General features: G+C 38.2%; 2 protein-coding genes across 2 annotated transcripts in view; one reads left to right on the plus strand and one right to left on the minus strand.

Annotated features, from left to right (window-relative positions):
* The window catches only part of LOC102294044 (cytochrome P450 2J2), a 4,870-nt gene extending 2,713 nt beyond the window's left edge, over window positions 1-2,157 (minus strand). Inside the window, exons 1-5 of the mRNA XM_005923189.1 lie at window positions 1,890-2,157; window positions 1,407-1,569; window positions 744-893; window positions 477-637; window positions 215-391 (exon numbers count right to left, since the gene is read on the minus strand). Coding sequence (XP_005923251.1) covers window positions 215-391; window positions 477-637; window positions 744-893; window positions 1,407-1,569; window positions 1,890-2,072 — 834 coding nt within the window. The 5' untranslated portion in view covers window positions 2,073-2,157. The remainder of the gene's footprint in view (window positions 1-214; window positions 392-476; window positions 638-743; window positions 894-1,406; window positions 1,570-1,889) is intronic.
* A 1,561-nt stretch (window positions 2,158-3,718) lies between these two features.
* On the plus strand, window positions 3,719-9,594 carry LOC102294534 (cytochrome P450 2J6). Its single transcript, XM_005923191.3, has 9 exons — window positions 3,719-4,030; window positions 6,452-6,617; window positions 6,711-6,863; window positions 6,962-7,122; window positions 7,242-7,418; window positions 7,507-7,645; window positions 8,505-8,692; window positions 8,788-8,929; window positions 9,035-9,594. The coding sequence occupies exons 1-9, from the start codon at window positions 3,845-3,847 to the stop codon at window positions 9,208-9,210; spliced, it is 1,488 nt and encodes a 495-aa protein (XP_005923253.1). The 5' UTR covers window positions 3,719-3,844; the 3' UTR covers window positions 9,211-9,594.
* The last annotated feature ends 1,527 nt before the right edge of the window (window positions 9,595-11,121 follow it).

An 11,121-nucleotide genomic window follows, 5' to 3' on the forward strand; every position in this document is an offset into this window, starting at 1 on the left:
GTGTGTGTGTGTGTGTGTGTGTGTGTGTGTGTGTGTGTGTGTGTTTCTTTTCTTTACAATGATATGTGCTTTAGTTGTAAATATAAATTAAATTTTAAACTATCTATTTTGAGCAGAAACTGCTGGCTTTGTTCACTTTGTTCAAGGATGCAAAAGCATGCAATTCTTGACCTAACAGGATTCATAAGCTTTGTTAGAAATGCCTTCATATTACCTTCTCCATCTCTGACAGATATGTATCAATAAAGTCACGAGGGTCTTCAGGGTTCCAGTCCTCCTGGTGCTTTTCTATTTCCTTCTTTACAAATGCCAAAAGCTCCTTATAGTTGTTTTGGATAGTCTGATGAGGCCCTGGCAGGTGCTTCATCAAGTCAGGAAAGGCATCATACAGCTGGTGATGGCGACAGTCTCTCAGAACAGCAATAGACCAACACATCTTATTTTGTTATTACTACAATAGTTTACATAAGGAATACCTGTGCTTGTGCTGAACCAGAAAGCACAACAGCCTCATTGTCCAGCTCCAGAATTTTGCGATAATTTGGATCAGTGTATTCAAAGCGATGCCCAAAGACCACACAGCATATCACATTGCTCACTGAATTTGTTATGGTGTAGTGTGGGTTGAATGGTCTTCCTGTGAAGATGTCAAATTTAACTCAGGTCAAAAGAAATCCTGCTATAGAAATGATTTCAGTGCACAACAAACAGCCCAACTCAGTGAATTCCCGAACTCTACTTGCCTTGCTCCTCTTTGAGAGCTTCACAAAGGAAGCTGCACTCCACTTCAATGTACTTCTCCAGTGCCTTCTGGCCCTCTCCAAAGTAACGTAGGTGAGTGTTGGCAAACTTCCTCTGCTTCCTCCACAGGTAGCCGTTGCTCAAAGATATGCCTATGACAATATTATATAGAATAACTAACAATTAGTTTCTGCTCAGTTATACTTCTGTTTTTCCCACAAAAAATATGCTGTATATATATTATGTCCTTTGTAAAATGTTTTCCAGCAACAAATGTGACTTCACTTTCATGCTACAGCTATGTCTACTTTCTGCTTATTTTATGACGGAAAGTTAATAGTATACAATCGTATAATTGTTATACTTTATACTCAAAACATATTTAATAATAATACAAATCTATGCAATAACTAGTAACTACAGTTTCATGTAGTGGAGTAATATTTCAAAGTAATATTTCCCTCCAAAATATGAGTTGTAAAATGCAAATACTTCAGTAAAGTATATTCAGATTGTATTTAATTAGAGATTAGATTTAATTTAATTAGAATACTTGGTTACATCATGAGCCCTTTTTGTCAAAGTGACAGACTGATGACACTTGGTGGTGCGGGTGGGAGGGGGTATGTTTGGCAGTTCCTAGACCTTGATGCCCCTATACTCACCAAGACCCTTATAGATAATATGGAAGAGAGGAAGAACTGGTCGATCAATAAAGCTATCCAGCTGATTAACAAGAGCCTCTTTGACCATCTTGTATCCTGCAACGTACACCATCCTCTCACTGCCTCTCTTCACACTGAACACAGGACCGTACGTCTCAGCCAGCTGCAAGCAGGAAAAATTAGGAGGAGAAATGTTTCACAAACATTTTTTTTTTCAAAGTAATACCTTCAATATGTAGACAATGACAAATATTTCATTATGAGATTGAAGTTCCCAAATCCCCCACTGAAACTGCTGACACAGTATGAAAGTGTGACAGTGATGACTAAAAATCTTTTAAGTTGCAATATTGTTATTCTGCAGTTGTGATTTCTTTTGCACTTCATGTGGACCACGTTGTTGTGTGTAAGTCAAACTTCTGCTGGAAAAAATGCATGTGCATACTGTTGCATGCATTACTTTTACATGACTGTTAAGCTCACCTTCATCATTGATTTGAAGTCAACTCCGGTGAAAACATTTCCTAGAAGAGGCAAAGCCCGGGGTCCTGGTGGAAAGTTACGAGGTCTGCGGTTTCTTATCAAATCAAACAAAATCAGCAATACAAAAGCAAGCAACAGCCAACTACTAAAATTCAAACAGTCAAAAAGAGCTTGAAAAACCATGGTGAAAGTATTGATGATCCTTGTGGAGAACCACACTGATTCTGCAGACAGGGCTTTGGTATGTCTGATGTTATTTGGGTGGAACCTGCAGTTCTGGGAAAACAAGCCCCCGTGTCAGGTTACATAACACTGAAAGCTTTGTGTGATAATAAAAGGCTGGAACTTGGACTCCTCGTACTCTCTGCTGATTTTAAGAATGTCTTTTAAATGTTAATACCCAGGTTGATTTGTCAGTGACTAATGGTATATTAAAATATAGATTTTGCCAATTCTATGGCATATTTTACAAACATGATTAGTAGATGTTTCACAGTTTAAAATAAGTTTAATTGTCTTAAAGGAGGGAATAACAATGCTGTTCTAAAAAATGGCTGGTTTAAGATGGAATGAATTGCATATCTGTGATGAAACACTGACTAAATGTCTTTATCCATTGTACAGCACTGAACCCTGGAGTTTAATACTAGTACATTTTCCATTATATTATGTCTTCATTGCTTAGGAGTGCTGCTACTCTGCAAACTTATTCATGTTATCACTTCTTTTAGCATCATGTATGACACTTCTAAAACAGAAATTGGAGCCAGTTCCTCTGTGACATTGGTCTTTCATTAAATATATTTGAGTTTCATTCAATAGACTCAGTTAAACAGTGCATTCAAGTTAAAATTTTAATTCTCCCTTCGCTCTTTGTCGTATGTTTGTGTTTTTCAGCGGTTTTATAAGCCTGTTCATGCTTCATGGACTTTTTTGCTACGTAGACCTTCAGAATAAATCAGTCATGACAAAGTTCATATAGAATATTCTCTGTTCAAAGGTGCTTGAGAAACAGCGTTTGGGAAATGGTCTGCAAAGCAAATACAGACCCATCAGGCTCTGTGACCTTACATCTACTCACAGTGTAAATAATGTTCAGTGGAGGCAAATATCAACAAGCAGATTCATGAGCAGAACCCTGGATAATTGCACTATTTGAAAGCAATCAGTCACTTTAATGAATATCCAGCTGAATCTCTGAATCCCTTGGAAGGTCAAATGTGTTTAACTATGAACTCAGAGCGCATCGCAGGATAAAAAGTTCAATAAAAAATTCTTCATACAAAAACATATAACCTGTCGTGTGTGCAAATGTGAGGGAACGTGCATATGTCCATTTACAAACCACTTTATCACTAACCTGAGAAGAACAGAAAAAAAAGTTTCCCTCATGCTCCTGCAAGTCAGAAATTGAGACGTGCACTGTAATCTAATCACAGATAAGGTTTTATGCAGGATCAGGACAAAGGGCACTCCTTTTTTATTCTTTGTCCATGAAAACCATGTGACAACATACTACATATATACTATGTATATTTGTGTTGACAATGTGACAATATATCTTAGCTATATAGCAAAAGAAACAGTAAAACCATGATTTCTGGTCATCGTTCATGTGACTTCCACTCAGAAGTATATGAAATTGCAGGATTAATTTTCCTAGATGACTTTTGTTACCACTGGGCAGTATTCACACTTTGAGTAGATGTAAGTTCAACAACCTTGAACAAATTCATCCTGCAGAGCTGAGCAAATGGATTGTGTTTTGTAGCCCAGCTTGTTATGTAACCACCATATCACAAGAACCTTTGAACAGACAAGTATTCGTACTGTGCATCATAAACATTTGCATCAGATGAATATTTTATCAAGCATCAGGTTTATAAACCACTGGTTTCTACCAGAAAGAATCACATCTCCAGATTGGAAAGAATCAGCTTTGTTTGAATTTAACAATGTGGTTTTCCAACTTTTTGCTGAGCAACGAGGGAGTTTTACTCTCTGTGTTTTTGCTCCTTCTGATCGTGTACCACCTCAGAAACAAGAATCCAAGAGATTTTCCACCGGGACCATTCGCTTTACCTTTTATTGGGAATTTCCAGATTGTGGGAAAGAAACACCCACATATTTATTTCAACAAGGTACGGGTTCATGCTTGTATAATATCAGGGGGGTTCTAAGTATAGAGTGCAATTTAAAGTACTGCTTTGTTGTTTGCATGTATACTTGTGTGCTTCTGTCTGCATTGTTCAGTCATCAGGATCAAAACTTTTTGATTTTTGAGATTTTGATTTTGTACTGCAGCAAGATTTTTTGTTTTGTTTTGTTTTTTACTGAAATACAGAAAGGAGAGAATACTTCAGAAACAACTCTAATAGATTATCAGAACAACTAACTATAGCTGCAGGGCTCGCAAAATTTCAAAATCCCTGGTAGCCCTACAGGCAGGGACTCTTCAGTTTTTGGTAGCCCAAAATAAATTTAAGTAGCCCGAATAAAAAAGAGAGCAATTTTTTGATTGATGTTTTGTTTCCTGTTTTGTTTCCGTTACAATATTATACATTAATCAAAAAATTGTTGAAACACAAATGACAACGTTGTATAAAAATTACAATCATCAACTCAAATACTTGGTTCTAATTGAACAGACATTTCTTTGAACTTGTAAGAACTGTGTAGGACATGAATCAGTCTGTGTCAGATCCTGAATTTGAAATTTCCACGGGTAAGAGGTAAGTGGAACCAAGATCGAGGCCATTTGCTTTCTGAAGTTTGCAAAGACTGCTAAATTGTGGCAGCGGTAGTTCACTCTTTGCAACATAGTAGCTGTTCTAAACAGATTTTTCAGGTTTATTTTTAGTATGTTATTTGCAATTGGTGTTTGTTCTGGGAAAGATATTGCAGACTGAGCAATAATGCATTTCTTGCATTTCTCATGGGTTCTAATGGGGGCCTTTCTTAAAATGACTGGTCCCAGTAACAAAGGCGCTTGTCGACTCAGAAATCGAGGGAAACCAACAACACACCCAGCAGAACATTATGTTATTTACACGGGCGCACATAAGTGGTCCGCATGTGCGCATTCGCTGTCAAAATAAAAGACGCGCACCAGATAAGAAGTTGCAACGCGCGTTTGCGTCCATATAAAAGGCTCTGTTTTTGTCCGCAAGAGTGGGATTTTCACAGCACATTCTGCACCACATCTCTGTGCGTTCATCATTTGTTTGAAGCCAGCTCACTTCCTGCAACCACTTTTCCGAGAATATGCGGTTCTTTGTGATTCAGACTCCTTCTGACATTTCTTTGGAGGTGGAGGAACACCAAAGTAATTGCTTAAAGGAGCTTGCTTCTTCGACATCTTTAAGAGTTCTAAACAAATGTCTGTCCTCCTCCAGCAAATCTTATGTACGCAAATGCGCGTTGCAACTTCTTATCTGGTGCGCGTTTTTTATTTTGACAGCGAATGCGCACCTGCGGACCACTTATGTGCACCCCTGGTTATATAGCTCGTCATATTGCAGCCACAGAAATTATTTTGTCCATGAAACCATAAAGCTGCACTTTCTTTTTGCCTTATAGTCTGATTTGTCATAACTTTTCCGTTTTGCGGTAAGCTTTTCTTTGGCTGTCACTTCTTCACCCTGACCTGTCTTATTTGGCTCAGCAGAACGAAAATATATATCCTGCTGCTTTTACACACGCACTCACATAAGCTCAGCGATTCTCTGCGCGATCAACCTCTCACATGTTTAAGCTGCGGGAGATTTCACTTGTCATGTTTGCATAGTAAGCTAACGATTGATAAGACGATGTCAGAGGAATTGGTGCGCAAATTATCGTCACACACCAATCAGTACTTTCGCTCTCTATACACAGTTCACGCAATTGCAAAGTGGAAGCAAAAAACAAGCGCAAATTCAAACGATTTCAATATGTCACATATTGACAGTGGCTCATCGAGGCCAATGACATAACTACCCAGCTACATTTCCGAAAGAATGCAAAAGCATTGACATATATTTTTCCTTCCTATGATACCCCAACGGGCAGGGAAGAGATAGATTTTGGTAGCCCGACTGGAAAAATCGCTAGCCCTGGGACGTCGGGCTAGCGATTTTGCGAGCCCTGAGTTGGTACTTAGTGCTAATAAGCAGATGTAGGTCTAAGCAATTTCTTCAAATATGGTCAAACAAACAATTATGTGAAAAAACTGTGGATCCCAGAATTTTAATTATGTAAATTTATGTAAATTTCAGTCCACTTGAATTTCAACAGCGTAAAGTTTAGATTTAACTTTAATAAAAGGCATTCGCTAACTATTAGGTTGATTGAAATTTCTCATAGTCTCAAAGTGAATGGTTGCCTGTCTGTCTGTGTTAGCCCTGTGACAAACTTGCAACCAATCCTGGATGTACCTCTAGAAAATGGATGATAAGATGAAATATTGATTGATAGTCAGTATCCATGATTTCCAGCCTCTAATTACAGCACTTCCCACTAATTTCTTTCTGTAGATTACAAATGTTGTTGTATATCCCTCATGTTTGTTGTGTTTTTTGTAGCTGGCTGAAATCTACGGGAATGTGTTCAGTTTCTGCTTCGGCAGGGATAAAATGGTAATGATCTCTGGATACAAGATGGTAAAAGAAGCTCTGGTAACACAAGCTGACAACTTTGTGGATCGACCATACAGCCCCATGGGCGACAGGTTTTATTCGGCAAACTCAGGTTTGGAAGTCACTATTTGATGTACCATTCAGTTGGTTGTTGAAATTATTCTCCATAGGTTGTTAAGTTCTCAAGTTGCTTGTGTGTATTGAGATGGTCTGTTCATGAGCAACGGTGGAAAATGGAAGGCACAGAGACGCTTCGCTTTGTCTACATTGCGAGACTTCGGCCTGGGGAAGAACCGCATGGAGCAGTGTATCTGTGAGGAGATCCAATACCTGCAGGAGGAGATAGAGCAGGAGAAAGGTGTTTTATATTAGGTGGAACATAAGCATACAATCCTGCACAAACAGTGCTAAAGCAAAGAATTTGTGCTTTCTTAACAATCGTCTATTTGTCTTCAGGTAAACTTTTTAGGCCAGCAGGCCTCTTCAACAATGCCGTGTCTAATATAGCGTGCCAGCTGGTGATGGGGAAAAGATTTGACTACAGTGACCATAACTTCCAGCTCATGCTGAAGAATCTGTCTGAGATTCTTCACCTGGAGGGCTCCATATGGGCTCAGGTATGTCACAATAATTTCCTTCTGTCACAAAAAGAATGAGAGACAGCACTGTGGCATGGGTGTTGGATTTCTTCTCTCTATCGTCCTTTGAATAACGCTTCCTCTCATCAAATCTCAAGCTCTATGAAGCATTCCCCGGAGTGATGAAGCGTTTGCCAGGTCCTCATAACAAAGTGTTCAGCAATTTTAACAAAGTCAGAGAGTTCATCACTCAGGAGGTGAAAAGCCACAAGAAGGACCTGGATCACAACAATCCCCGAGACTACATCGACACTTTCCTCATCAAAATGGAGAATGTATGTGGACACTGCATTGCACAAACTGCACTCTACAAATTAGCAATTTGTGTTGTGTTTAATGTGACTTTTTAATTTGTTTGAACAGCTCAAAGAAACTGACCTGGGCTTCACTGAGACCAACCTGGTTTTGTGCTCTGCTGATCTTTTCCTGGCTGGAACAGAAACAACAGCCACCACTTTGCTGTGGGCTCTGGTTTTCTTGATCAGACATCCTGATATCCAGGGTAGGTGTTGTACTGGGCTTCATCCGGAGCTTTAAAATAGTTGGAACATAACACTAGTAGCTCTAATACAATTTACTATAAATGCCAACAGTAGCAAAAGCAGACCACATATACAACTAATGGAATGCTTTTTGTGTTTAAAACTAATAGTTGGGAAAATGTAAATCCAAACCTGAAAATGGCGCGAGAGAAATTTGTTCCCCAGAATCAATAAAGTCTATTTTCTAGTTCTGTCAATGCAAACACATCATCACGATTAACGTGATTAAAATTTTTAACACATTTACCCCCATCTGGAGTGCAGAATGTACAAACCTTGGACAAACTGCCCGAAATGCGTTGACAGAGACATTTTGGGGATTTTGAATCATTCTGTGCTCCAGATGGGTAAAATATGTTAAAAATTGTCATTGTATTAATCATAATGACAGATTAATTCACATTGACGAGTTAATGTTGAAAGGCCTACAATTATATAACTTTTCTGGAAAACAGTGTTATTGTTCCTAAACATTTTAAAAACTTTTTAAAAAGTTCAAAACTTGAATATTAAGTCATTAAGTAAATTGAATGAAACAATTGCAAGATTACTAGCATCAGTGCAAAGTTTTACAGCAATCCTTCCAGAACTTTGACATATTTGTTAGACCAACCAAAGTTTGTCAATGAGTTAACAGGTATTAAATAAAAAATACAAACTAAAAACAATCATCTTATGGGACTCAGCAGCTCCATAGAAGCTTGGGCTAATGGTTTTGGCCACACTATGTGTGAATTTAAAGACAGAACATACCTCAGTTTGGAAAAATAAAAATTTCTCTCACAGTTGAAGCTGAACTCTTTCGATTCTCTTTCACAGAGAAAGTCCAGGCAGAGATAGATAACGTGATTGGACAAACCCGCCAGCCTTCCATGGTTGACAGACCAAATCTGCCCTACACCGATGCCGTTGTCCACGAGATTCAGAGGATGGGAAATATTGTTCCTCTCAATGCACTCAGAGTTGCTGCCAAGGATACAACCCTGGATGGTTACCACATACCCAAGGTGCATGCAGTATACATTTTAAGCTTTGCATGTTTGTTCTGTCAGGTGTTGTTGTTAAAGTGCATCTTTTTGTTATCTTGTCTGTTTTTTTCTAGGGTACCAGTGTGTTGCCTGTACTCACCTCTGTGCTGTTTGACAAGACTGAGTGGGAGACTCCAGACACCTTCAACCCAGGACACTTCCTGGATGCTGATGGGAAGTTTGTGAAGAGAGAAGCATTCCTACCTTTCTCTGCAGGTAAAACCCACAATGAGTGTTTTGTTTTAGCACAACCTGAACAAGAAAAAAAACATCATCCACAGGTTGTAAACTTGCACGTGTATGTGTTTGTGAATTCTTCAGGGAAGCGTGTGTGTCTTGGTGAAAGCCTCGCCAAGATGGAGCTGTTCCTGTTTTTTGTCGGCCTGCTGCAGAAGTTCACTTTCTCTGTTCCTGATGGAGTGGAACTGAGCACAGAGGGAGTTTACGGAGCTACACGTGTGCCTGAACCCTTCAAGGTTCACGCCAAGACTCGCTGAATTACATTTGCTCATTTTCCATATAGCCAGTGTGTAATAGACAAGACTAAGTGAGATAATTTTCATTAAGGGTGGATTTTTTTTATTTTGTGGGAATAATGTTGATATTATTTTTCAGTATCAGTCTTCATCTGCTGTGTAATTGCTGCCTATTAAACTGACCTGTTCATTTTTTTCGTCTATTTTTGATGATTAATGTCATCAATCAAAACCTATTTATAGGTTCTATACAAAATGTATTTCATTAAAAAAGAAAGTTTTGATTATTTTGTTTTTATTGTTAATGTCATGTGTATGAACGTTTGTGGTAATAACATATTCACAGAAAATAATTGACTGATTTGTGTCATTAACTTTATTAAAGCCACAGGTTATGCAACCAAACATTTGGTACTATGCCTTACAATTAATGTTAACGCAAAATAGTACTTGTCTGGGAAAATTTCCCTAATATAATATTATTTATAAATATACCCATCTAGCGGTTAATTGCATAAGTGCATGGAGGCAGGACCTCACAGCAGAAGCATACTCCATAATGTGTTGTACATTATCATATGTATATTATATGTAATGTGGTATTTTTCAATTATTGTATTTACCAACATCAAGAAGTCACAAGCAAAGAAAGACCACACCATGGTGCATGTTTAAACAAGAAGAGTTTACTGGTCAAAATTATTTATTAAACAAATAAACCACATTTTTTTAACCACCAAAAAATCCATGTTCAAAGCAACACAACGGCGGCCCAATATCAGACAGAATTCCACTCTGTAGAGTGGGCAATCATTATGACGCAGTTAGTTTTATTTTGTGGATTCAAGCTGCTCTTCATATTTTTGGCCACCAGATGTCACCAGAGAGGACTGTGTTGAAAAGCTTTGAGTAATGAACCGTTTTTCAATACAAGCTTCAGTGCTTCAGAAAGCTTCATTTGGCCATCACTAGTTCATACTTACTTTGTTTGTCTTTTCAGTCTTCATGAGGGTCAGGTGTGGCGAAAGGCCCGCCTAGCATTTCCTCGTTTTAAAGTCCTGATGATGTCACATAGGACATCAGCAGGTCAAACCAAGTGGAGGGGGTTCTTTTTCCATAGAGATGATTCCTTTTGTTGGTGTTAAGGTTTAAAGGGATTTGTTGAATGTTTTTCCTTTCGTTAATACTGCCATTTAGTTGTGTAAATGTGCATAGAGGTTTTGTGTTTTTAGATAATCTGTGTAGAGTTTTAGATCCCTCAGGTTGAGTGAGTGGTACGGGCTGGGCAATTGGAGGGAAATTGATGGCCCTATTTAAAGCCAGTCTCTACCAGATGCAGCAGAGAGGAGGGGTGAGCTGTTGAGTTTGTTAATTGAGTTGATTTGGGGGGGGAAGGTTTGTTAAGTTACATATTAAATGAAGTTCACTGTAAATAAATTGCTCACCTTGGAAACCTGGAATGTCTGCGTAGTCTGCTTCTCTACCACCTTCCTTGGCGTTCGAGTCTGAGTACTTTACAAGGTGAATATGTAGAAAAATAAATAATTAAACTCAAAGACAATTTTTTTTATCTGTAAAAAAAAAAAAAAGGAAGAAAAAAGAAATTAGACTTTTGGAGTTTGGGCGGGGGTTGCATTTCACATGTGAGTATAGCCTCTGAGCCTAGTTTAAATCCAACACTTAGTGTGCACATGAAAATGTCCTATAGCTGTTAGGTTGATTTTGATAATAGTTGTCATTGTTGTACACACACACATATATATATATATATATACACACATCATAATGATCTGACAATAATATAATATAATATTGGCCATATTATATTTACATTGCCACAGTGAGATGACTCTAGTCTCATGAACAACATTAACTAATTGTTATTTACTAACTAATCTTAAATTACTGTTCAGCACAGAAATGAAGCCCAAC

This window comes from Haplochromis burtoni, unplaced genomic scaffold, assembly GCF_018398535.1.
Source record: "Haplochromis burtoni strain Fernald_Lab_line unplaced genomic scaffold, NCSU_Asbu1 Contig_65, whole genome shotgun sequence".
Taxonomy (NCBI): domain Eukaryota; kingdom Metazoa; phylum Chordata; class Actinopteri; order Cichliformes; family Cichlidae; genus Haplochromis; species Haplochromis burtoni.

Bases quoted from the DNA above. Each gene is read 5' to 3' on its own strand.
- LOC102294534 (XM_005923191.3), top strand. From the start codon at position 3,845: ATGTGGTTTTCCAACTTTTTGCTGAGCAACGAGGGAGTTTTACTCTCT. The intron at 6,618-6,710 runs GTTTGGAAGTCA...GTGTGTATTGAG, and splicing joins GTTTTATTCGGCAAACTCAG to ATGGTCTGTTCATGAGCAAC. The intron at 7,646-8,504 runs GTAGGTGTTGTA...TCTCTTTCACAG, and splicing joins CAGACATCCTGATATCCAGG to AGAAAGTCCAGGCAGAGATA.